Source organism: Oncorhynchus keta, chromosome 6 (genome assembly GCF_023373465.1).
Source record: "Oncorhynchus keta strain PuntledgeMale-10-30-2019 chromosome 6, Oket_V2, whole genome shotgun sequence".
NCBI classification, from domain to species: domain Eukaryota; kingdom Metazoa; phylum Chordata; class Actinopteri; order Salmoniformes; family Salmonidae; genus Oncorhynchus; species Oncorhynchus keta.
This window is the reverse complement of record NC_068426.1, coordinates 647,489-674,988: the sequence shown is the minus strand read 5'-3', so window position 1 is coordinate 674,988 and position 27,500 is coordinate 647,489. Positions and strand designations below refer to the sequence as shown.

Here is a 27,500-nt window from a genome sequence, read left to right as displayed (position 1 = left end):
CTCCTCCAACAGACACTAGTCCCCCACACCATCCCCTCCTCAGTAATACCCCCTCCTCTAACAGACACAAGTCCCCCACACCATCCCCTCCTCAGTAATACCCCCCAACAGACACTAGTCATCCACACCATCCCCTCCTCAGTAATACCCCCACCCCCCAACAGACACTAGTCATCCACACCATCCTCTCCCCCAACAGACACTAGTCATCCACACCATCCCCCTCAGTAATACCCCCCCCCAACAGACACTAGTCATCCACACCATCCCCCTCAGTAATACCCCCCAACAGACACTAGTCATCCACACCACCCCCTCAGTAATACCCCCCAACAGACACTAGTCACCCACACCATCCCCCTCTGTAATACCCCCCCCAACAGACACTAGTCATCCACACCATCCCCCTCAGTAATACCCCCCCAACAGACACTAGTCACCCACACCATCCCCTCCTCAGTAATACCCCCCCCCCAACAGACACTAGTCACCCACACCATCCCCTCCTCAGTAATACCCCCCCCAACAGACACTAGTCACCCACACCATCCCCTCCTCAGTAATACCCCCCCCAACAGACACTAGTCATCCACACCATCCCCTCCCCAACAGACACTAGTCATCCACACCATCCCCTCCCCCAACAGACACTAGTCATCCACACCATCCCCTCCCCCAACAGACACCAGTCCCCCACACCATCCCCTCCTCCAACAGACACTAGTCATCCACACCATCCCCTCCTCCAACAGACACTAGTCATCCACACCATCCCCTCCTCAGTAATACCCCCCAACAGACACTAGTCACCCACACCATCCCCTCCTCAGTAATACCCCCCAACAGACACTAGTCACCCACACCATCCCCTCCTCAGTAATACCCCCCCCAACAGACACTAGTCACCACACCATCCCCTCCTCAGTAATACCCCCACCCCAACAGACACTAGTCATCCACACCATCCCCTCCCCCAACAGACACTAGTCACCCACACCATCCCCTCCTCAGTAATACCCCCAACAGACACTAGTCATCCACACCATCCCCTCCCCCAACAGACACTAGTCACCCACACCATCCCCTCCCCAACAGACACTAGTCACCCACACCATCCCCTCCTCAGTAATACCCCCCAACAGACACTAACCATCCACACCATCCCCTCCTCAGTAATACCCCCCAACAGACACTAGTCACCCCCACCATCCCCTCCTCAGTAATACCCCCCCCGCCAACAGACACTAGTCACCCACACCATCCCCTCCTCCAACAGACACCAGTCACCCACACCATCCCCTCCCCCAACAGACACCAGTCCCCCACACTACCCCCCAACGGACACCAGACCCCCACACCATCCCCTCCTCTAACAGACACCAGTCCCCCACACCATCCCCTCCTCCAACAGACACCAGTCCCCCACACCCCCCAACAGACACCAGTCCCCCACACCATCCCCTCCTCCAACAGACACCAGTCCCCCACACCATCCCCTCCCCCAACAGACACCAGTCCCCCACACCACCCCCCCAACAGACACCAGTCCCCCACACCATCCCCTCCTCAGTAATACCCACCCCAACAAACACCAGTCCCCCACACCATCCCCTCCTCCAACAAACACACTACGTGCTGAAATCACTGGGAATTCTGGATATTGTAGTTTTCTTTCAACCAGGAAATGTATCTGCCCCGTTTCTTCCTGTGAGATACAGAAACACTCGTATCAGTCAGGTTTGTTGGACTGTATTATTTTTGGGAAGCACAATTGATTCTGATTTCAGGCAGAAACTATGTGAAAACTATTTCTAAGCTGCGTACGTTCAGATTTTCCGAACTCACTTCCTGGTTTAAATCACCTGCGCTGCTCGTGCTTTGAAGTCCACAATGTAAGGGGAGGTTGTAAGGGGTAGGCTAGATGGTGACGGACAGAGAGATCGGCCAATTAAAACCAACGGTTGTTTTGTAAGGGGAGGTTGGAAAGGGGTAGGCTAGATGGTGATGGACAGAGAGATCGGCCAATTAAAACCAACGGTTGTTTTGTAAGGGGAGGTTGGAAAGGGGTAGGCTAGATGGTGATGGACAGAGAGATCAGCCAATTAAAACCAACGGTTGTTTTGTCCGCTCCTGTCTTGTGCTTCCATTCAAGTTCCGTTCTGAGGCGCTGTGAAACACGACAGAGAAAGAGCCGGCTGGTGGATGAGATTAGATTAGACTAGTTTAGATTAGATTAGACTAGTTTAGATTAGATTAGAGTAGTTTAGATTAGATTAGACTAGTTTAGATTAGATTAGACTAATTTAGATTAGATTAGACTAGTTTAGATTAGACTAGTTTAGATTAGACTAGTTTAGATTAGATTAGACTAGTTTAGATTAGATTAGACTAGATTAGATTAGACTAGTTTAGATTAGATTAGACTAGTTTAGATTAGACTAGTTTAGATTAGACTAGTTTGGATTAGATTAGACTCATTTAGATTAGGTTAGACTAGTTTAGATTAGATTAGACTAGTTTAGATTAGATTAGACTAGTTTAGATTAGATTAGACTAGTTTAGATTAGACTAGTTTAGATTAGACTAGTTTAGATTAGATTAGACTCATTTAGATTAGGTTAGACTAGTTTAGATTAGACTAGTTTAGATTAGACTAGTTTAGATTAGACTAGTTTAGATTAGATTAGACTAGTTTAGATTAGATTAGACTCATTTTAGATTAGATTAGACTCATTTAGATTAGGTTAGACTAGTTTAGATTAGACTAGTTTAGATTAGACTAGTTTAGATTAGATTCGACTCATTTAGATTAGGTTAGACTAGTTTAGATTAGATTAGACTAGTTTAGATTAGACTAGTTTAGATTAGATTAGACTCATTTAGATTAGACTAGTTTAGATTAGACTAGTTTAGATTAGACTGGTTTAGATTAGATTAGACTCATTTAGATTAGGTTAGACTAGTTTAGATTAGACTAGTTTAGATTAGACTAGTTTAGATTAGACTAGTTTAGATTAGACTAGTTTAGATTAGTTTAGATTAGACTAGTTTAGATTAGATAGTTTAGATTAGACTAGTTTAGATTAGACTAGTTTAGATTAGATAGTTTAGATTAGATTAGTTTAGACTAGACTAGTTTAGATTAGACTAGTTTAGATTAGACTAGTTTAGATTAGACTAGTTTAGATTAGATAGTTTAGATTAGACTAGTTTAGATTAGATTAGTTTAGATTAGACTAGTTTAGATTAGACTAGTTTAGATTAGACTAGTTTAGATTAGATTAGACTGGTTTAGGTTAGATAGTTTAGATTAGATTAGTTTAGATTAGACTAGTTTAGATTAGACTAGTTTAGATTAGACTAGTTTAGATTAGATTAGACTAGTTTAGATTAGACTAGTTTAGATTAGACTAGATTAGATTAGACTAGTTTAGATTAGACTAGTTTAGATTAGACTAGTTTAGATTAGTTTAGATTAGACTAGTTTAGATTAGACTAGTTTAGATTAGACTAGTTTAGATTAGATAGATTAGATTAGACTAGTTTAGATTAGACTAGTTTAGATTAGATTAGACTAGTTTAGATTAGACTAGTTTAGATTAGACTAGTTTAGATTAGACTAGTTATTTATTTATCATGTATATTCTTGGCCAGTAGTTTGTTCACTGGCCCTGGTGTAAACATATCACAGATTAGATTAGACTAGATTAGATTAGACTAGATTAGATTAGATTAGACTAGATTAGATTAGACTAGATTAGATTAGACTAGTTTAGGTTAGACTAGATTAGATTAGACTAGTTATTTATTTATCATGTATTTTCTTGGCCAGTAGTTTGTTCACTGGCCCTGGTGTAAACATATCACAGTTTAGATTAGACTAGTTTAGATTAGACTAGTTTAGATTAGACTAGTTTAGATTAGACTAGTTATTTATTTATCATGTATTTTCTTGGCCAGTAGTTTGTTCACTGGCCCTGGTGTAAACATATCACAGATTAGATTAGACTAGTTTAGATTAGACTAGTTTAGATTAGACTAGTTTAGATTAGACTAGTTTAGATTAGACTAGTTTAGATTAGATTAGATTAGACTAGTTTAGATTAGACTAGTTTAGATTAGACTAGTTTAGATTAGATTATATTAGACTAGTTTAGATTAGACTAGTTTAGATTAGATTAGATTAGACTAGTTTAGATTAGACTAGTTTAGATTAGACTAGTTTAGATTAGACTAGTTTAGATTAGATTAGACTAGTTTAGATTAGACTAGTTTAGATTAGACTAGTTTAGATTAGACTAGTTTAGATTAGATTAGATTAGACTAGTTTAGATTAGACTAGTTTAGATTAGATTATATTAGACTAGTTTAGATTAGACTAGTTTAGATTAGACTAGTTTAGATTAGACTAGTTTAGATTAGATAGTTTAGATTAGATAGTTTAGATTAGACTAGTTTAGATTAGACTAGTTTAGATTAGACTAGTTATTTATTTATCATGTATTTTCTTGGCCAGTAGTTTGTTCACTGGCCCTGGTGTAAACATATCACAGATTAGATTAGACTAGTTTAGATTAGACTAGTTTAGATTAGACTAGTTTAGATTAGACTAGTTATTTATTTATCATGTATTTTCTTGGCCAGTAGTTTGTTCACTGGCCCTGGTGTAAACATATCACAGTGTAAAGAAATAAAAGAGATGTTATATCATGTAAGGGTTTGTTTTGTAGTTTCAGTTGATGCATGTTTTATAATGGAAGGGTTAGTTTAGCATGCACACACACACAAGTGTGTGTAATTTAGTTAGTCATCCCTGAAGATCACTCTGAAAAAGTCAATAGGATTGATCGTCCTGCCCTCCTGTCATTAACTTACTATAAAGGGGACTCATTTTGCTCCCTGCGAAATCTTGTTAGAGGAGGCTTCTGGTTCCATGACTATATGATTGTCATTGTCTCCCTTTCTAGCTCTCTCTCCCTCTGTCTATTTTTCTCTCTCTCTCTCTCTCTCTCCCTCCCTCCCTCCCTCCCTTTCTTTCTTTCTTTCTTTCTTTCTTTCTCTTTCTTTCTTTCTTTCTTTCTCTTTCTTTCTTTCTTTCTTTCTTTCTTTCTTTCTTTCTTTCTCTCTCTCTCTCCCTCTGTCTATTTTTCTCTCTCTCTCTCCCTCCCTCCCTTTCTGTCTTTCTTTCTCTCTCTTTCTCTCTCTCTCTTTCTCTTTCTCTCTCTCTCTCTCTCTCTCTCTCTCTCTCTCTCTCGCTCTCTCTCACTCCCTCCCTCTCTCTCTCTCTCTCTCTCTCTCTCTCTCTCTCTCTCTCTCTCTCACTCCCTTTCTGTCTGTCTCTCTTTCTTTCTCTTTCTTTCTTTCTCTTTCTTTCTTTCTTCTTTCTCTCTCTCTCTCTCTCTCTCTCTCTCTCTCTCTCTCTCTCTCTCTATCCCTCTCTCTCTCTCTACTTTCTCTCTCTCTCTCTCTCTCTCCCTCAGAGGTAATAAAATATCTATCTATATACATGTCGTGATGTGACTTTCATTAATCGGATGACTGTAGATACAGTGGGGAGAACAAGTATTTGATACTGACGATTTTGCAGGTTTTCCTACTTACAAAGCATGTAGAGGTCTGTAATTTTTATCATAGGTACACTTCAACTGCGAGAGACGGAGTCTAAAACAAAAATCCACAAAATCACATTGTATGATTTTTAAGTAATTAATTTGCAGGCCTCTCTCATCTTTTTAAGTGGGAGAACTTGCATAATTGTTGGCTAACTAAATACTTTTTTTCCCCCACTGTACATGTAGGTATCGTTAAAGTGACTATGCATATATGATAAACAGAGAGTAGCAGCAGCTTAAAAGAGGGGTTGGCGGGTGGTGGGACACAATGCAGATAGCCCAGTTAGCCAATGTGCGGGAGCACTGGTTGGTCGGGCCAATTGAGGTAGTATGTACATGAATGTATAGTTAAAGTGACTATGCATATAAGATAAGCAGAGTAGCAGCAGCGTAAAAGAGGGTTGGGGGGGGGGGCACACAATGCAAATAGTCCGGGTAACCATTTGGGGTCTTTGACAATTTTTAGGGCCTTCTTCTGACACCGCCTGGTGTAGAGGTCCTGGATGGCAGGCAGCTTAGCCCCAGTGAGTGATGTACTGGGCCGTTCACACTACCCTCTGAAGTGCCTTGCGGTCAGAGGCCGAGCAATTGCTGTACCAGGCAGTGATGCAACCGGTCAGGATGCTCTCGATGTTGCAGCTGTAGAACCTTTTGAGGATCTCAGGACCCATGCCAAATCTTTTTAGTTTCCTGAGGGGGAATAGGCTTTGTCGTGCCCTCTTCACGATTGTCTTAGTGTGTTTGGACCAAGGAATTTGAAGCTCTCAACCTGCTCCACAGCAGCCCCGTCAATGATAATGGGGACGTGCTCGGTGCTCCTTTTCCTGTAGTCCACAATCATCTCCTTAGTCTTGGTTACGTTGAGGGATAGGTTGTTATTCTGGTACCACCCGGCCAGGTCTCTGACTTCCTCCCCATAGTCTGTCTCGTTGTTGTCGGTGATCAGGCCTACCACTGTTGTGTCGTCAGCAAACTTAATGATGGTGTTGGAGTCGTGCCTGGCCATGCAGTCGTGGGTGAACAGGGAATACAGGAGGGGACTGAGCACGCACCCCTGGGGAGCTCCAGTGTTGAGGATCAGCGTGGCAGATGTGTTGCTACCTACCCTCACCACCTGGTGGCGGCCTGTCAGGAAGTCCAGGATCCAGTTGCAGAGGGAGGTGTTTAGTCCCAGGATCCTTAGCTTGGTGATGAGCTTTGAGGGAACTATGGTTTTGAACGCTGAGCTGTAGTCAATGAACAGCATTCTCACATAGGTGTTCCTTTTGTTCCTTTTGTCCAGGTGGGAAAGGGCAGTGTGGAGTGTAATAGAGATTGCATCATCTGTGGATCTGTTTGGGCGGTATGCAAATTGGAGTGGCTCTAGGGTTTCTGGGATGATGGTGTTGATGTGAGCCATTTCCAGCCTTTCAAAGCACTTCATGGCTACGGACGTGAGTGCTACGGGTCTGTAGTCATTTCGGCAGGTTGCCTTTGTGTTCTTGGGCACAGGGACTATGGTGGTCTGCTTGAAGCATGTTGGTATTACAGACTCAATCAGGGAAATGTTGAAAATGTCAGTGAAGACACCTGCCAGTTGGTCAGCACATCCCCGGAGCAGATGCCGGTAGCACACGTCCTGGTAATCCATCTGGCCCCACATCCTTGTGTATGTTGACCTGTTTAAAGGTATTACTCACGTCGGCTACGGAGAGCGTGATCACACAGTCATCGGGAACAGCTGATGCTCTCATGCATGCCTCAGTGTTGTTTGCCTCGAAGCGAGAATAGAAGTCATTTAGCTCGTCTGGTAGGCTCGTGTCAGTCGTGTCACTGGGCAGCTCGCGGCTGTGCTTCCCTTTGTAGTCTGTAATAGTTTGCAAGTCCTGCCACATAAGACGAGCGTTGTAGCCGGTGTAGTTTGATTCAATCTTAATCTGTATTGACGCTTTGCCTGTTTGATGGTTCGTCAGTGGGCATAGCTGGATTTCTTGTAAGCTTCCGGGTTAGAGTCCCGCACCTTGAAAGCAGCAGCTCTACCCTTTAGCTCAGTGCGATTGTTGCCTGTAATCCATGGCTTCTGGTTGGGGTATGTATGTACAGTCACTGTGGGGACGACATCCTCAATGCACTTACTGATGAAGCCAGTGACTGATGTGGTGGACTCCTCAATGCCATCGGAAGAATCCCGGAACATATTCCAGTCTGTGATAGGAAAACAGTCCTGTAGTTTAGCATCTGCTTCATCTGACCACTTGTTTATTAACCAAGTCACTGGTGATTCCTGCTTTAATTTGTGCTTAGCAGGAATCAGGAGGATAGAGTTGTGTTCGGATTTACCAAATGGAGGGCGAGGGAGAGCTTTGTAGGCGTCTCTGTGTGTGGAGTACAGGTCATCTATAATTTTTTCCCCCTCTAGTTGCACATTTGTTAGGAATATTGTTCCAGTGGACGTTAGATTTTTTTGGCGGCAAAAGTCTTCTGGAGACAAAGGCCATTCCAATCCCAATGCAAGTTCTCTCCTGCTTAAATCTACGACCGACCGGGTGTGAGGTTTCAAAAAGTGGCCCAGTCGGTGAGAGAGGGTCTGGCCGTTGTCAACCATTGTCAAGCTGATCTGAGCCCTTGGATCCTCATGTGCAGTCATGACAACCAGTACCTAGTCAATGTCCAGGGGTATGAGGTAATAACATGGCTATATACAGGAAGTACCAGGTAATAACATGGCTATATACAGGGAGTACCAGGTAATAACATGGCTATATACAGGGAATACCAGGTAATAACATGGCCATATACAGGGAATACCAGGTAATAACATGGTTATATACAGGAAGTACCAGGTAATAACATGACTATATACAGGAAGTACCAGGTAATAACATGGCTATATACAGGGAGTACCAGGTAATAACATGGCCATATACAGGGAATACCAGGTAATAACATGGTTATATACAGGAAGTACCAGGTAATAACATGGCTATATACAGGAAGTACCAGGTAATAACATGGTTATATACAGGGAGTACCAGGTAATAATATGGTTATATACAGGGAGTACCAGGTAATAACATGGCCATATACAGGGAATACCAGGTAATAACATGGTTATATACAGGAAGTACCAGGTAATAACATGGCTATATACAGGAAGTACCAGGTAATAACATGGCCATATACAGGGAGTACCAGGTAATAACATGGCTATATACAGGGAATACCAGGTAATAACATGGCCATATACAGGGAATACCAGGTAATAACATGGCCATATACAGGGAGTACCAGGTAATAACATGGCCATATACAGGGAATACCAGGTAATAACATGGCCATATACAGGGAGTACCAGGTAATAACATGGCTATATACAGGGAATACCAGGTAATAACATGGCCATATACAGGGAGTACCAGGTAATAACATGGCCATATACAGGGAATACCAGGTAATAACATGGTTATATACAGGGAGTACCAGGTAATAACATGGTTATATACAGGGAGTACCAGTACCTAGTCTATGTCCAGTGGAGGAGGGGTGAGTGGAGGAGGGAGAGTGGAGGAGGGGGGGTGGAGGAGGGAGAGAGTGGGAGAGGGGGAGTGGAGGAGACAGGGAGGGGGTAGAGGAGGGGGGAGGTGAGGAGGGGGAAGAGGGTGAGGAGAGGGAGGAGAGGAAGGAGTAGGGGTGAGAGGAGGAGAGGGATAGAGGAACATGCCATCAAAAGGAACATAAAAAAATGAACATAAAACTCGGCATCCCAATTAGGATCTGCCAAAAAAAAAACTGTTATAGTTATAGCGATTTAAACCACTCCAGCTGACGCTTGGCATGGTGATCTTAGGCTTGTGTTGCTCGGCCATTTCATGAAGACTCCCGACGAACAGTTATTGTGCTGACGTTGCTTCCAGTGGCAGTTTGGAACTCGGTAGTGGAGTTTTGCAACCGAGAACAGATCATTTTTTCGCACTATGCTCTTCAGCACTCGCCGGTCCTGTTCTGTGAGTTTGTGCTGCCATCCACTTCGTGGAGCCGTTGTTGCCGTTGTTCCACTTCACAATAACAGCACAATACAGTTGACCGGGGCACCTCTAGCGGGGTAGAAATTTGACGGACTGACTTGTTGGATTGGTAACATCCTATGACTGTGCCACTTTGAAAGTCACTGAGCTCTTCAGTACAGGCCATTCTACTGCCAATGTTTGTCTATGGAGATTGCATGGCGGTGTGCTTGATGTTATACACCTGTCAGCAATAGCTGTGGCTGAAGTCGCCGGATCCACTAATTTGAAGGTGTGTTAGTTAATGTGACGACTGTTGCTCATCGAATCATTACAAGTTTCTAATTGCGTGATTAACTGAATCAAGCAATTATTAACTCATTAACCTGGGGCACCATGGGAAAACTCGTTTTTATCGAGTTTCTATTTCCCAAATTAACTCAAACAATATCAGAATATCGATTTTACAACAGCCGCTAATGAACCCGTTACCCCTACAGTCTCGTTCTGAACATCGTATAGTCCGGGAATCTGCACGGACCCGGGTCTCACCAATGAGTTCGTACCACACCAATCTTAGTTGAATATTTATTTACTAAAAAGCTAAAATGATGATAAAAGATACACATAGACAAAACACATTATAGTCTGTTGATTAGAACTTAGTACAATGGGCCAACACACTATGGTGTTACCCACAATGGGGATTTAAAAGAGAGAGAAAAAAGAAAGTACATGAGAGAAATATACATTTGGGTGAATTTGTCAGCTATGCTATTCTAACCCTAGCCTTCGCTCCAAACTGCCGCTCTTATGGGTCAGAATATAGTGATGTAATTATGTGGGGATGAGATGCTAAGGGGGTGCGGCTTGAATTCACCTGCTTAGATACAGCTACTCATCCGTAGCTTGGGTAGAAAAGGATTTCTTTGTCTTCAAACATGTGTTGCGTTCTGGGTTCTTTGACTTTTTAGACTATGGCTGCAGCTTGGGCCACGTCGTCCTCAGTAAATTCTATACTCACAGGTTTTATACCCTTGGGTCAGAAGTGGACGTAACTGCCTTTAGGGCAATTCTCTGGGCGTTCCGCACAACGTACAATGTACGTATACTAGGTAGCCAACACAACGTACAATGTATAAACATCAAACATCTACTAGAAAAACTCTTCACGTTACAATGTTTTCGTAATAACATCATCTATTAACCTTTAATAACAAAACAAAAATGACATACATTTTCACATTCCATCTATCGTCATGACCACCAAATGACATACATTTTCACATTCCATCTATCGTCATGACCACCATTGTGGCTGACGGAAACCATTGTTCCAAAGTCCCTTTATTTCATGTTTAATGTTCTGAGGCTGGTTCTCCATAGTAACAGGACAAAGGAATGTGTCTGTGGCCTGAGATTTACCAGGAGCGTGAGGGTTCATAAAACCCCCACATCTTCAGACCCCTAGATCTCTCCTCCAGCTGAGTGCTTACGCCGACTCCACAATTTTACTAGCAAATTATGGTGGAAAATAAGTATTGTACATCCACTGTACATCAAGGACTCCCTTGCTGCAGGGTTCATCCGTCCTTCTGCCTCCCCTGCCCGCGCAGGGTTCTTCTTTGTGGAGAAGAAGGACAAAACCCTTCGCCCGTGCATCGGGGCAGGGAAACGGGGCCGGGAAAGGAAGGTGACGAGTGGAAGACAGCCTTCAATGCGGCCAGCAGTCACTACGAGTAATTGGTCTTACCAACATCCCTGTTGTGTTCCAGGTTAATGACATTTCTCCGCTACATGTTGAACCGATTAGTTTTCGGCTACCTTGACGACATCCTCATTTTCTCAGCCCAAGATCACGTCTGACAGATCCTCCAGCACTCCCAGAAATTCCTGGTCCTAAAGCACCGCTTCACCACAGCTCCCATATTAATCCATCCGGACCCATCCCGTCAGTTAGTGGTGGAGGCTGATGCTACAGATGTCGGATCGGGGGCTGTCCTGTCCCAGCGTTCTGCCCCCGGACCTCAAATTACATCCCTGTGCCTTCTTCTCCCATCGCCTCAACGTCACAGAGAGGAACTACGATGTGGGGAATCGTGAGCTTCTCGCGGTGAAGATGGAGGAGTGGAGACACTGGTTGAAGGGGGCAAAACATCTGTTCATTGTGTGGACGGACCACAAGAACCTGGAATGTCTCCACACCGCCAAGCATCTCAATTCCAGGCCAGCTAGTTGGTCCCTGCTTTTCACCCGGTTTAACTTCTTCCTCTCCCACCAACCGGGATCCAAGAATATCAACCCAGATGCACTGTCACGCCGCCCCACGGCTACACCCTCAGACCCCGAGATCATCCTTCCAACCTCGTGTTTGGCGACAGCACTCAGCTGAGGAATAGGGAAGCAGGTCCGTGAGGCGCAGCGTTCCCAACCGAACCCCAGGGGGTGTTTGTGTCCAGATTACTGGATACTTGTGCCTGACTCTCCTCGGTCCTGGAGTGGGCCCACTCCTCCAGGCTTGCTCCCATCGGACCCTGGCCTTTGTGCGGCAATGCTTTTGGTTCCAGACGTCTCCGCCTGCGCTGTCCGTGCGCAGAACAAGACTCCTCGGCAATCTCCGGCTGGTCTCCATCAACCACTGCCTGTCCCTCACCATCCCTGTTCTCACATATCCCACGACTTAGTCACGGGTCTTCCCCCGTCTGATGGCAACACCGCCATCCTGACAGTAGTGGATCAGTTTTCCAAAGCCACCCACTTCATTCTTCTCCCCAAACTACCCTCAGCCAAGGAGACAGCTCAGTTCATGGTGCAGCACGTCTTCAGGATCCATGGACTGCCTGAGGACAGGGTCTCCGACCGGTGTCCTAAGTTCTCGTCCCTGGTTCTGGAAGGCATTCTGCATGCTCACTGGGTCATCAGCCAGTATGTCCTCCGGGTTCCACACTCAGTCCAAAGCCAGTAGGAGCGAGCCAATCAAGACCTGGAGACGACTCTTCGTCACTTTGTCTCTGCCAACCCCACCACCTGGAGCCAGCAACTCGTGTGGGTTGAATATGCCCACGACACCCTCCCCGGCTCTGCCACTGGGCCTTTCGAGTGTTCTCTGGGTCATCAGCCCCCACTCTTCCCGGAGGAAGAGGTCGGTATACCCTCGGCCCAGATGTTTGTCCTCCGCTTGTCGCCCGGTCGGCTCTTCTCAAGACCACCTCCAGGTATCGAACTGCCGCCGGACCCCAGCTCCCTGGTATCGTCTATCAGAGGGGATACTGGCTGACCCAGAGTCTCTCAGAGGGGATACTGGCTGACCCAGAGTCTCTCAGAGGGGATACTGGCCGACCCAGAGTCTATCAGAGGGGATACTGGCTGACCCAGAGTCTCTCAGAGGGGATACTGGCTGACCCAGAGTCTCTCAGAGGGGATACTGGCTGACCCAGAGTCTCTCAGAGGGGATACTGGCTGACCCAGAGTCTATCAGAGGGGATACTGGCTGAGCCAGAGTCTCTCAGATGGGATACTGGCTGACCCAGAGTCTCTCAGAGGGGATACTGGCTGACCCAGAGTCTCTCAAAGGTGATACTGGCTGACCCAGAGTCTATCAGAGGGGATACTGGCTGACCCAGAGTCTATCAGAGGGGATACTGGCTGACCCAGAGTCTATCAGAGGGGATACTGGCTGACCCAGAGTCTATCAGAGGGGATACTGGCTGACCCAGAGTCTCTCAGAGGGGATACTGGCTGACCCAGAGTCTCTCAGAGGGGATACTGGCTGACCCAGAGTCTATCAGAGGGGATACTGGCTGACCCAGAGTCTATCAGAGGGGATACTGGCTGACCCAGAGTCTATCAGAGGGGATACTGGCTGAACCAGAGTCTATCAGAGGGGATACTGGCTGACCCAGAGTCTCTCTCTGACATTAGAGGAGAGACAGACTGTCAGTGTTGTGAAGAGAAATGGAATTGAGGAAGAAAGTGTGAATGAGAAAAGAGTGAGAAACACAATCTGGTCTGATGGTATAGGAGACAACAACCTGGTCTGATGGTATAGGAGACAACAATCTGGTCTGATGGTATAGGAGACAACAACCTGGTCTGATGGTATAGGAGACAACAATCTGGTCTGATGGTATAGGAGACAACAACCTGGTCTGATGGTATAGGAGACAACAACCTGGTCTGATGGTATAGGAGACAACAATCTGGTCTGATGGTATAGGAGACAACAATCTGGTCTGATGGTATAGGAGACAAGAACCTGGTCTGATTCTATAGGAGACAACAATCTGGTCTGATGGTATAGGAGACAACAATCTGGTCTGATGGTATAGGAGACAACAATCTGGTCTGATGGTATAGGAGACAACAACCTGGTCTGATTCTATAGGAGACAACAATCTGGTCTGATGGTATAGGAGACAACAATCTGGTCTGATGGTATAGGAGACAAGAACCTGGTCTGATTCTATAGGAGACAACAATTTGGTCTGATGGTATAGGAGACAACAACCTGGTCTGATGGTATAGGAGACAACAATCTGGTCTGATGGTATAGGAGACAACAATCTGGTCTGATGGTATAGGAGACAACAACCTGGTCTGATGGTATAGGAGACAACAATCTGGTCTGATGGTATAGGAGACAACAATCTGGTCTGATGGTATAGGAGACAACAATCTGGTCTGATGGTATAGGAGACAACAATCTGGTCTGATGGTATAGGAGACAACAATCTGGTCTGATTCTATAGGAGACAACAATCTGGTCTGATGGTATAGGAGACAACAATCTGGTCTGATGGTATAGGAGACAACAATCTGGTCTGATGGTATAGGAGACAACAATCTGGTCTGATGGTATAGGAGACAACAATCTGGTCTGATGGTATAGGAGACAACAATCTGGTCTGATGGTATAGGAGACAACAACCTGGTCTGATTCTATAGGAGACAACAATCTGGTCTGATGGTATAGGAGACAACAATCTGGTCTGATGGTATAGGAGACAACAATCTGGTCTGATGGTATAGGAGACAACAATCTGGTCTGATGGTATAGGAGACAACAATCTGGTCTGATGGTATAGGAGACAACAATCTGGTCTGATGGTATAGGAGACAACAATCTGGTCTGATGGTATAGGAGACAACAATCTGGTCTGATGGTATAGGAGACAACAAACTGGTCTGATGGTATAGGAGACAACAATCTGGTCTGATGGTATAGGAGACAACAATCTGGTCTGATGGTATAGGAGACAACAATCTGGTCTGATGGTATAGGAGACAACAATCTGGTCTGATGGTATAGGAGACAACAATCTGGTCTGATGGTATAGGAGACAACAATCTGGTCTGATGGTATAGGAGACAACAATCTGGTCTGATGGTATAGGAGACAACAACCTGGTCTGATTCTATAGGAGACAACAATCTGGTCTGATGGTATAGGAGACAACAATCTGGTCTGATGGTATAGGAGACAACAATCTGGTCTGATGGTATAGGAGACAACAATCTGGTCTGTAGCTCAGTTGGTAGAGCATGGCGCTTGTAACGCCAGGGCTTGGCGCTTGTAACGCCAGGGTAGTGGGTTCGATTCCCGGGACCACCCATACGTAGAATGTATGCACACATGACTGTAAGTCGCTTTGGATAAAAGCGTCTGCTAAATGGCATATATTATTATTATTATTATGATCGTATAGGAGACAACAACCTGGTCTGATGGTATAGGAGACAACAATCTGGTCTGATGGTATAGGAGACAACAACCTGGTCTGATTCTATAGGAGACAACAATCTGGTCTGATGGTATAGGAGACAACAACCTGGTCTGATGGTATAGGAGACAACAATCTGGTCTGATGGTATAGGAGACAACAACCTGGTCTGATGGTATAGGAGACAACAATCTGGTCTGATGGTATAGGAGACAACAATCTGGTCTGATCGTATAGGAGACAACAACCTGGTCTGATTGTATAGGAGACAACAACCTGGTCTGATTGTATAGGAGACAACAATCTGGTCTGATGGTATAGGAGACAACAATCTGGTCTGATGACAGCTGTTACCCACAGGGTCGGAAAGAAGCATGGTCACTGGACCTGAGAACACAGACAGACAGACAGACAGACAGACAGACAGACAGACAGACAGACAGACAGACAGACAGACAGACAGACATACACACACACACACACACCACACACACACACAGACACACACACAGAATGCAGTGGGTGTATTTATGTTGCAGAAAGTGGCTGGAAATTGATTTGTAATTTTCTTTTCACTCTCTCTCTCTCTCTCTCTCTCCTTCTCTCCTTCTCTCTCTCACTCCTTCCTTCCTTCCCCCTGTCTCATTCCACTTGAGGGGATGAGATAATTGCTGAACATTTCCCACCCTCTCACTCCTTCCTTTCCCTATCTCCTTCTCCTATCTCCTTCCCCTGTCTCCTTCCCCTGTCTCCTTCCCCTGTCACCTTTTCTCCACTTCCTCTCCTGTTATTCGTCAGTCCTCCCTTGGGAGATTCCCCGCTCGCACAGAACCATTCTGTTGGCTCAGATTTATTATCTTGTCTTCTCCCCTTGTGAGTAATAACAGTCTGTGGTAGGGGTTCTCAGTGTCGTTAGTCACCTCAACCTGCTGTAAAGGCGCCCTGAGTTTTAAAGAGATTCCATTTTAATCTTCCCAGATAGGGGATTCACTGAGCAGTGGAGGAAAAGGGAAGACTAACTTGTATATAAGTAACTGATATGTAACTGATATGTAACTGATATGTACCTGATATGTAACTGATATGTATCTGATATGTAACTGATATGTAACTGATATGTAACTGATATGTAACTGATATGTAACTGATATGTACCTGATATGTACCTGATATGTAACTGATATGTAACTGATATGTACCTGATATGTAACTGATATGTAACTGATATGTATCTGATATGTAACTGATATGTATCTGATATGTATCTGATATGTATCTGATATGTAACTGATATGTAACTGATATGTAACTGATATGTACCTGATATGTACCTGATATGTAACTGATATGTACCTGATATGTAACTGATATGTAACTGATATGTAACTGATATGTATCTGATATGTAACTGATATGTATCTGATATGTAACTGATATGTATCTGATATGTAACTGATATGTATCTGATATGTATCTGATATGTAACTGATATGTATCTGATATGTATCTGATATGTACCTGATATGTATCTGATATGTATCTGATATGTAACTGATATGTATCTGATATGTAACTGATATGTAACTTGAATGTAACTGATATGTAACTGATATGTAACTGATATGTACCTTGAATGTAACTGATATGTACCTTGTATGTAACTTATATGTAACTGATATGTACCTTGAATGTAACTGATATGTACCTTGTATGTAACTGATATGTACCTGATATGTAACTGATATGTAACTGATATGTAACTGATATGTAACTTGAATGTAACTGATATGTAACCGATATTCTCTTTGTTCTTCTTCATTGCAGACTGAATCAGGGACAGCAGTGGTGACAGACTTCCAAACAAAATGTTATCAGAATGTTCTACCCAGTGATGTCATCAGAAGCCTTTACCCAGTGATGTCATCAGAACCCTCTACCCAGTGATGTCATCAGAACCCTCTACCCAGTGATGTCGTCAGAACCCTCTCACCAGTGATGTCATCAGAACCCTCTAACCAGTGAGCTCAAGGTCAAACCAAGGTCACAGGTGGAAAGGAGGAGTGAAAACAGGAAGGATGTGAGATGAGATTTCATTCTCTTGTTCCCTGGCTATAACAAAGACCCAGAAAGCACCTATAGAGAGAAAGAGAGAGAGAGAGACAGAGGGAGGAGAGAGAGAAAGAAGAAGAGAGAGAGAAAGAGGGAGAAGAGAGAGACATAAACAATAGAAGGAAAGAGAAAGAGAGAGAGAGAGAAGGAGGAGAACACACAAATCCATTAATGGCAGCAGAACCCGAGAGGTGTCTTTGAGATTGCCTGAAGGACCCTTCCTCCACTATGAGTGTCCCAGCTGGTCTCCAGAGTCTGTCTGTCAGCGGACGAGACATAAAAAACTACAACAAATCTCATGTCCTGTTTCACCCTCCGACTGGAGATGCTAACGCTAACCAGATAGTGCTAATTGGGGAGACCCCAGATGACCAGGCCTCCAGCCCGCTACCCCCCCTGGTGGCCCAGAGCGAAGCCCAGGACAAGCTTCTTATCTGGGGGAGGGAGGAGCGATGTCTGGACCATGACATCCAGGAGTTGGAACTGCTAGAGATACACTCCTTCCATGGAGATGGAGGTGAAGGGGGGGATGGAAAGAGATTAGGAGAAGTGGAGGAGGATGATGAAGGAGAGAATTCTAAAAGAGGAGCAGATGAAGGACTGTTGTCGATCTCTTCCAGCTCCACGGCCAGCGGTGTTTCTGTTCACGGGAACGATAACGATGGGAGGGACAGAGGGATGGATAGACAAAAAGAGGTAGCGGGAGAGAGAGAGGTGCTCCGTCAGGACCTCAACTACAGCGTCCCTCGATCAGGTAAAGAGACGGGAGGAGGAGGAGGAGGAGGAGAGCAGAACAGCGTGGGTGACAAAGGGAGTCTCTGTGTGTCTGCCGTTTCCACCCTGAGTAGCAGTCTGGACCCTACTGGACATCCATTGACCTCTAACCCCAATCCCACTACCTCAGCCAAGAGAAGGGCTCCCCCTGTTGGCCTGAACTCCACAGCAGCACCACACTCTCAGGACACTCCTAACCTGGGAGAACTACCGTACCCGAGGTCACCTGACCAAGAAGTACATCATCAGCACCAGGAAACATCTAACCTGGATGTAGGACTGTCGAGGGGTCAAAGTGCGACAGAGGAGGGGTCTAAACTGGATGTTACCACTCAAAGACAGGACGTGAGGTGTTACCAGGGAAACAGCATCTTGTCCTCCTCAGATGGAGGGATAGGACAGAGGAAGAAGGGAGTAGGAGCTCCTCCTCCTCGCAGACAACAGCTCGTCCGACCTCTCTGTCAGTTGGAACCAGGAAGAGGGAGGAGCTTAGCTGAGCCAATCACAAGACGGCGCTCCTCGACCTCTCCCTCCCTGTCTCCAGATGCAGGTCGTAAGGTCGTGGACCCAGGTCACCACGGGGTCGACGTCAGGCAAACACAAGAGACCCTAGAGGTCAAGAGTTCAATGGTCAACTGTAGCAGTTACTCCCACCTTCACTCCCACCCCCATTACCAGCCCAGCTCCAGTCCCGGAGCTCCCCAGCCCAGCCAGGCCAGCCAGTCTGCCCAGAGAGAGGCTCGTTCCCTGGATAGACGTCGGAGTAGCGCAGAACGTACCGCAAGCCTGGAGAGGAGACATCAGCACCAGGACCAGTCTCAGCTCAGATACCGTAGAACAAACCGCTGTGGGGCTACTGTCACCTCTCAACCATGCTCACACACACCCCCTCGCTCCCCACTCAGAACCCCACAGGGGTCACCACGGAGACAAGATCAACAACAACAACAGCCGATGTCCCCTTCGAGGATCATTACAGGTTCAGCTCGGTATCCCCAGGGCTATGGTAGCAGTGGGCTTAGACCACCTCTCAAATCTAACCTCGCTTCTACAGGGATACCCATACCTCCTCTACACCACCAGGCCCCTAACCCCAGCCCAAGCCCCCCCAAGCCCAAAGGAGTACGGCCCAAAATCATCACCTATATCCGGAAGGGTCCTCAACTCAAACCCCAGGCTTCAGACGGGCCTTACCAGGTCTCCTCCTTGCCATCCAGGCTCTCTGCCTATACACATACACACTCCCCTGCCACAAATATGCCTCAGAAGCACTCCTCTAGCCCCAAAACGCACACCAACACACACTCCCGCGGCATAGCGTCCAGAAACACACCCGTCCTGAGTGCCTCCAACCTCCTCTACGACAAATACAGACAGGAGATGCAGAAAAACCGTCTGTTCAACTCTGGTATGATGGGAACAGGGATTCGTGGCTACACACACACTGTCCCCCCGACACACACACAGTCTGGCTCTCACACACACACCCACACACACACTGGAGCCCACACTCACAGCCACACAGCCCCTCCGAAGCTGGGCAGCAAGGCTGAGAGCTTCTATGGACCACTGGTGGACAAGTACCAACCAGCAGAGGTAAGGAGGAAGAGAGGGAGGCAGAGAGGGAGGGAGAGAGGGAGGTAGAGAGGGAGGTAGAGAGGGAGGCAGAGAGGGAGGCAGAGAGGGAGGGAGAGAGGGAGGGAGAGAGGGAGGCAGAGAGGGAGGCAGAGAGGGAGGAAGAGAGGGAGGGAGAGAGGGAGGCAGAGAGGGAGGCAGAGAGGGAGGGAGAGAGGGAGGCAGAGAGGGAGGCAGAGAGGGAGGGAGAGAGGGAGGAAGAGAGGGAGGCAGAGAGGGAGGCAGAGAGGGAGGAAGAGAGGGATGAAGAGAGAGAGGGAGGCAGAGAGGGAGGCAGAGAGGGAGAGAGAGAGGGAGGCAGAGAGAGAGGGAGGCAGAGAGAGAGGGAGGCAGAGAGAGAGGGAGGCAGAGAGGGAGGCAGAGAGGGAGGAAGAGAGGGAGGCAGAGAGGGAGGGAGATAGGGAGGAATAGAGGGAGGCAGAGAGGGAGGGAGAGGGGGAGGCAGAGAGGGAGGGAGGAAGACAGGGAGACAAAGAGAAAAGGATTGTTGTGTTGTATTGTGGGTGTGGAGAATGGGATGGTACAGGTATTTGCCTGTAGAGAGGGAGAGATGGGTGGAGAGGGTATCTGCCTGGGTGGAGAGTGAGGGTGGAGAGAGGGAGAGATGGGTGGAGAGGGTATCTGCCTGGGTGGAGAGTGAGGGTGGAGAGAGGGAGAGATGGGTGGAGAGGGTATCTGCCTGGGTGGAGAGTGAGGGTGGAGAGAGGGAGAAAGGGAGAGAGTGAGATGGTCTAGGCCTAAACCACACAAATACAACATTACACACGATGGAACACAAAGCTTTTACTATCTCATCCTGGAATATACAAGGTCAGAGGTCATCTGCCTTTGGCCTAAAGATCAGGAACCCAGACTTCATCAAAGATATCGGAAATACATATCTTACAGATATACAGACATTGTCATCCTACAAGAAACATGGTATAGAGGTGGTTACCCTCTAGGTTACAGAGAGCTGGTAGTCCCATCCACCACACTACCAGGTGTGAAACAGGGAAGGGACTCAGGTTGTATGCTAATTTGGTATAGAGCAGCCCTAACACACTCTATTAAATTAGTCAAAACAGGAACATTTGACATCTGGCTAGAAATTAATAAGGAAATGATCTCAACAGATGCTACCTATATCCCCCCATTTATTTATTTATTATTATGATCTTATTTAACCTTTATTTAACTAGGCAGTTAAAGAACAAAATCGTATTTACAATGACGGCCTACCAAAATACTAAAGGCCTCCTGTGGGGACCTGGGGTTATAAATAAATAAATACATACAATATAAATATAAATATAGGACAAAACACATCACGACAACGCAACACAACATGAAGAGAGACCGAAGACAGCAGCAAGGCAGCAACACGTGACACCACAGCATGGTAGCAACACAACATGACAACAACATGGTAGCAACACATGACAACAACATGGTAGCAACACAACATGACAACAACATGGTAGCAACACATGACAACACAGCATGGTAGCAACACAACATGACAACAACATGGTAGCAACACAACATGACAACAACATGGTAGCAACACATGACAACAGCATGGTAGCAACACAACATGACAACAACATGGTAGCAACACAACATGACAACAACATGGTAGCAACACATGACACCACAGCATGGTAGCAACACAACATGACAACAACATGGTAGCAACACATGACAACACAGCATGGTAGCAACACAACATGACAACAACATGGTAGCAACACAGCATGGTAGCAACACAACATGACAACAACATGGTAGCAACACAAAATGACAACAACATGGTAGCAACACAACATGGTAGCAACACATGACAACAACATGGTAGCAACACAACAAGACAACAACATGGTAGCAACACAACATGGTAGCAACACATGACAACACAGCATGGTAGCACACAACATGGTAGCAACACATGACAACACAGCATGGTAGCAACACATGACAACACAGCATGGTAGCAACACAAAATGACAACAACATGGTAGCAACACAACAAGACAACAACATGGTAGCAACACAACATGGGTGTAGCAACACATGACAACACAGCATGGTAGCAACACAAAATGACAACAACATGGTAGCAACACAACAAGACAACAACATGGTAGCAACACAACATGGTAGCAACACATGACAACACAGCATGGTAGCAAAACATGACAACACAGCATGGTAGCAACACAAAATGACAACAACATGGTAGCAACACAACAAGACAACAACATGGTAGCAACACAACAAGACAACAACATGGTAGCAACACAACATGGTAGCAACACATGACAACACAGCATGGTAGCAACACAACATGACAACAACATGGTAGCAACACAACATGGTAGCAACACAACATGGTACACACATTATTGGGCACTGACAACAGCACAAAGGGCAAGAAGGTAGAGACAACAATACAGCACAGAAAGCAGCCAACACTGTCAGTAAGAGTGTCCATGATTGAGTCTTAGAATCCCCATACTTTAACGATGACAGCTTCTCCATCCTAGAGGGGGAGATCAATCATTTCCAGGCCCAGGGACATGTACTAGTCTGTGGCGACCTAAATACCAACAGCTGGACAAGAACCTGACACCCTCAGCACAGGAGGACAAACAACATTCCCTCCCAAATATGCCCCCCTAGACACAACTATGACAAAACAACCAACAGAAACGGGTCACAACTCCTGCAGCTCTGTCGCACGCTGGGTCTGTACATAGTCAATGGTAGGCTTCGAGGGGACTCCTACGGTAGGTACACCTACAGCTCATCTCTTGGCAGTAGTACTGTAGACTACTTTATCACTGACCTCAACCCAGAGTCTCTCAGAGCATTCAGTCAGTCCACTGACCTCAACCCAGAGTCTCTCAGAGAGTTCACAGTCAGCCCACTGACCTCAACCCAGAGTCTCTCAGAGCATTCAGTCAGCCCACTGACCTCAACCCAGAGTCTCTCAGAGCATTCAGTCAGCCCACTGACCTCAACCCAGAGTCTCTCAGAGCATTCAGTCAGCCCACTGACCTCAACCCAGAGTCTCTCAGAGAGTTCACAGTCAGCCCACTGACCTCAACCCAGAGTCTCTCAGAGAGTTCACAGTCAGTTCACTGACCTCAACCCAGAGTCTCTCAGAGAGTTCACAGTCAGTCCACTGACCTCAACCCAGAGTCTCTCAGAGAGACATCATTTTTTTGACCTCAAATGATCTCTCAGAGAGTTCACAGTCAGTTCACTGACCTCAACCCAGAGTCTCTCAGAGAGTTCACAGTCAGCCCACTGACCTCAACCCAGAGTCTCTCAGAGAGTTCACAGTCAGTTCACTGACCTCAACCCAGAGTCTCTCAGAGCATTCAGTCAGCCCACAGACCTCAACCCAGAGTCTCTCAGAGCATTCAGTCAGTCCACTGACCTCAACCCAGAGTCTCTCAGAGAGTTCACAGTCAGCCCACTGACCTCAACCCAGAGTCTCTCAGAGAGTATAGACTTGCTATTGAGAAAGGCCGCCGTAGACAGACCTGGCTCTCAAGAGAAGACAGGCTATGTGCTCACTGCCCACAAAATGAGGTGGAAACTGAGCTGCACTTCCAAACCTCCTGCCCAATGTATGACCGTATTAGAGAGACATATTTTTTTTAAATGATAAAAAACGGTTTTTGCTTTGTCATTATGGGGTATTGAGTGTAGTCTTATGTGTGAACATGAAAAACAATTTAATCAAGTTTAGAATAAGGCTGTAATGTAACATAATGTGGAAAAAGTGTGATGGGGGAGCTAGTGGGTCTGGACAGGGTGATGTGGTTGATGGAGATGGGGGAGCTAGTGGGTCTGGACAGGGTGATGTGGTTGATGGAGGTGGGGGAGCTAGTGGGTCTGGACAGGGTGATGTGGTTGATGGAGATGGGGGAGCTAGTGGGTCTGGACAGGGTGATGTGGTTGATGGAGATGGGGGAGCTAGTGGGTCTGGACAGGGTGATGTGGTTGATGGAGATGGGGGAGCTAGTGGGTCTGGACAGGGTGATGTGGTTGATGGAGATGGGGGAGCTAGTGGGTCTGGACAGGGTGATGTGGTTGATGGAGATGGGGGAGCTAGTGGGTCTGGATAGGGTGATGTGGTTGATGGAGATGGGGGAGCTAGTGGGTCTGGACAGGGTGATGTGGTTGATGGAGATGGGGGAGCTAGTGGGTCTGGACAGGGTGATGTGGTTGATGGAGATGGGGGAGCTAGTGGGTCTGGACAGGGTGATGTGTTTGATGGAGATGGGGAGCTAGTGGGTCTGGACAGGGTGATGTGGTTGATGGAGATGGGGGAGCTAGTGGGTCTGGACAGGGTGATGTGGTTGATGGAGATGGGGGAGCTAGTGGGTCTGGACAGGGTGATGTGTTTGATGGAGATGGGGAGCTAGTGGGTCTGGACAGGGTGATGTGTTTGATGGAGATGGGGGAGCTAGTGGGTCTGGACAGGGTGATGTGGTTGATGGAGATGGGGGAGCTAGTGGGTCTGGACAGGGTGATGTGGTTGATGGAGATGGGGGAGCTAGTGGGTCTGGATAGGGTGATGTGGTTGATGGAGATGGGGGAGCTAGTGGGTCTGGACAGGGTGATGGAGGTGGGGGAGCTAGTGGGTCTGGACAGGGTGATGGAGGTGGGGGAGCTAGTGGGTCTGGACAGGGTGATGTGTTTGATGGAGATGGGGGAGCTAGTGGGTCTGGACAGGGTGATGTGTTTGATGGAGATGGGGGAGCTAGTGGGTCTGGACAGGGTGATGTGGTTGATGGAGATGGGGGAGCTAGTGGGTCTGGACAGGGTGATGTGTTTGATGGAGATGGGGGAGCTAGTGGGTCTGGACAGGGTGATGTGGTTGATGGAGATGGGGGAGCTAGTGGGTCTGGACAGGGTGATGTGGTTGATGGAGATGGGGGAGCTAGTGGATCTGGACAGGGTGATGTGGTTGATGGAGATGGGGGAGCTAGTGGGTCTGGACAGGGTGATGTGGTTGATGGAGATGGGGGAGCTAGTGGGTCTGGACAGGGTGATGTGGTTGATGGAGATGGGGGAGCTAGTGGGTCTGGACAGGGTGATGTGGTTGATGGAGATGGAGAGCTAGTGGGTCTGGACAGGGTGATGTGGTTGATGGAGATGGGGGAGCTAGTGGGTCTGGACAGGGTGATGTGGTTGATGGAGATGGGGGAGCTAGTGGATCTGGACAGGGTGATGTGTTTGATGGAGATGGGGGAGCTAGTGGGTCTGGACAGGGTGATGTGGTTGATGGAGATGGGGAGCTAGTGGGTCTGGACAGGGTGATGTGGTTGATGGAGATGGGGGAGCTAGTGGGTCTGGACAGGGTGATGTGTTTGATGGAGATGGGGGAGCTAGTGGGTCTGGACAGGGTGATGTGGTTGATGGAGATGGGGGAGCTAGTGGATCTGGACAGTATGATGTGGTTGATGGAGATGGGGGAGCTAGTGGGTCTGGACAGGGTGATGTGGTTGATGGAGATGGGGGAGCTAGTGGATCTGGACAGGGTGATGTGGTTGATGGAGATGGGGGAGCTAGTGGGTCTGGACAGGGTGATGTGTTTGATGGAGATAGGGGAGCTAGTGGGTCTGGACAGGGTGATGTGGTTGATGGAGATGGGGGAGCTAGTGGGTCTGGACAGGGTGATGTGGTTGATGGAGATGGGGGAGCTAGTGGGTCTGGACAGGGTGATGTGGTTGATGGAGATGGGGGAGCTAGTGGATCTGGGCAGGGTGATGTGGTTGATGGAGATGGGGGAGCTAGTGGATCTGGACAGGGTGATGTGGTTGATGGAGATGGGGGAGCTAGTGGGTCTGGCCAGGGATGATGTGGTTGATGGAGATGGGGGAGCTAGTGGATCTGGACAGGGTGATGTGGTTGATGGAGATGGGGGAGCTAGTGGGTCTGGCCAGGGATGATGTGGTTGATGGAGATGGGGGAGCTAGTGGATCTGGACAGGGTGATGTGGTTGATGGAGATGGGGGAGCTAGTGGGTCTGGCCAGGGATGATGTAGTTGGTGTTTGTATGTCTATGTTTTGTCTATAAAATATCAAATAAAATTGTAAATAAAAGAAAGAAAGAATGCAGTGCACATGTTTTGACCAGAGCCCATATATGGAATGGTTTTAGAACCACTGATTACCAATGAGCCTTTGTGTTTCTGTTGTGATAAAGAATATGAACACAGTTGATGAAGAAATATAGAACACCCTAACCCTTAAAACAGCCTTTGTCCTTGTGGGGGCCTAGGAGATGACCCCACCCCCCCAGGGAGAATCTTCCTTGGTTTACCATCATTGTGGGGATATCTGGTACCCATGAGGGGAGTAATACAAGCCTCCCCCCCCCCCACACACACACTAAAATACACAGAACTGTGGAATGTAATTTGCTGACGTTTGGATGAAACTTAACTTGGAAAAAAATGAAATAATTGCTCTCTGCTCTTCATAGCAGTTTGATGTAGTTTAACATTTCCTGAAGTTGTCTGCAATATGTTCATCTACAGGACCAGTCAAACGTTTGGACACACCTACTCATTCAAGGGTTTAGAACACCTACTCATTCAAGGGTTTTAGAACACCTACTCATTCAAGGGTTTTAGAACACCTACTCATTCAAGGGTTTAGAACACCTACTCATTCAAGGGTTTTAGAACACCTACTCATTCAAGGGTTTTAGAACACCTACTCATTCAAGGGTTTAGAACACCTACTCATTCAAGGGTTTTAGAACACCTACTCATTCAAGGGTTTTAGAACACCTACTCATTCAAGGGTTTAGAACACCTACTCATTCAAGGGTTTTAGAACACCTACTCATTCAAGGGTTTTAGAACACCTACTCATTCAAGGGTTTTAGAACACCTACTCATTCAAGGGTTTTAGAACACCTACTCATTCAAGGGTTTTAGAACACCTACTCATTCAAGGGTTTAGAACACCTACTCATTCAAGGGTTTAGAACACCTACTCATTCAAGGGTTTTGGAACACCTACTCATTCAAGGGTTTAGAACACCTACTCATTCAAGGGTTTAGAACACCTACTCATTCAAGGGTTTTAGAACACCTACTCATTCAAGGGTTTTAGAACACCTACTCATTCAAGGGTTTAGAACACCTACTCATTCAAGGGTTTAGAACACCTACTCATTCAAGGGTTTAGAACACCTACTCATTCAAGGGTTTAGAACACCTACTCATTCAAGGGTTTAGAACACCTACTCATTCAAGGGTTTTAGAACACCTACTCATTCAAGGGTTTTAGAACACCTACTCATTCAAGGGTTTTAGAACACCTACTCATTCAAGGGTTTTAGAACACCTACTCATTCAAGGGTTTTAGAACACCTACTCATTCAAGGGTTTTAGAACACCTACTCATTCAAGGGTTTAGAACACCTACTCATTCAAGGGTTTAGAACACCTACTCATTCAAGGGTTTTAGAACACCTACTCATTCAAGGGTTTTAGAACACCTACTCATTCAAGGGTTTTAGAACACCTACTCATTCCAGGGTTTTAGAACACCTACTCATTCAAGGGTTTTAGAACACCTACTCATTCAAGGGTTTTAGAACACCTACTCATTCCAGGGTTTTAGAACACCTACTCATTCAAGGGTTTTAGAACACC

The 27,500-nt window shown here is 46.5% G+C and overlaps 1 protein-coding gene across 3 annotated transcripts in view; it reads left to right on the top strand.

Moving 5' to 3' along the window:
- The window catches only part of mtus2a (microtubule associated tumor suppressor candidate 2a), a 218,864-nt gene that overhangs the window by 20,338 nt on the left and 171,026 nt on the right, over positions 1–27,500 (top strand). For all 3 annotated transcript variants that reach the window (XM_052520106.1, XM_052520104.1, XM_052520105.1), the window contains exon 2: positions 17,140–19,794. In XM_052520106.1, coding sequence (XP_052376066.1) covers positions 17,653–19,794 — 2,142 coding nt within the window. In that variant the 5' untranslated portion in view covers positions 17,140–17,652. The remainder of the gene's footprint in view (positions 1–17,139; positions 19,795–27,500) is intronic.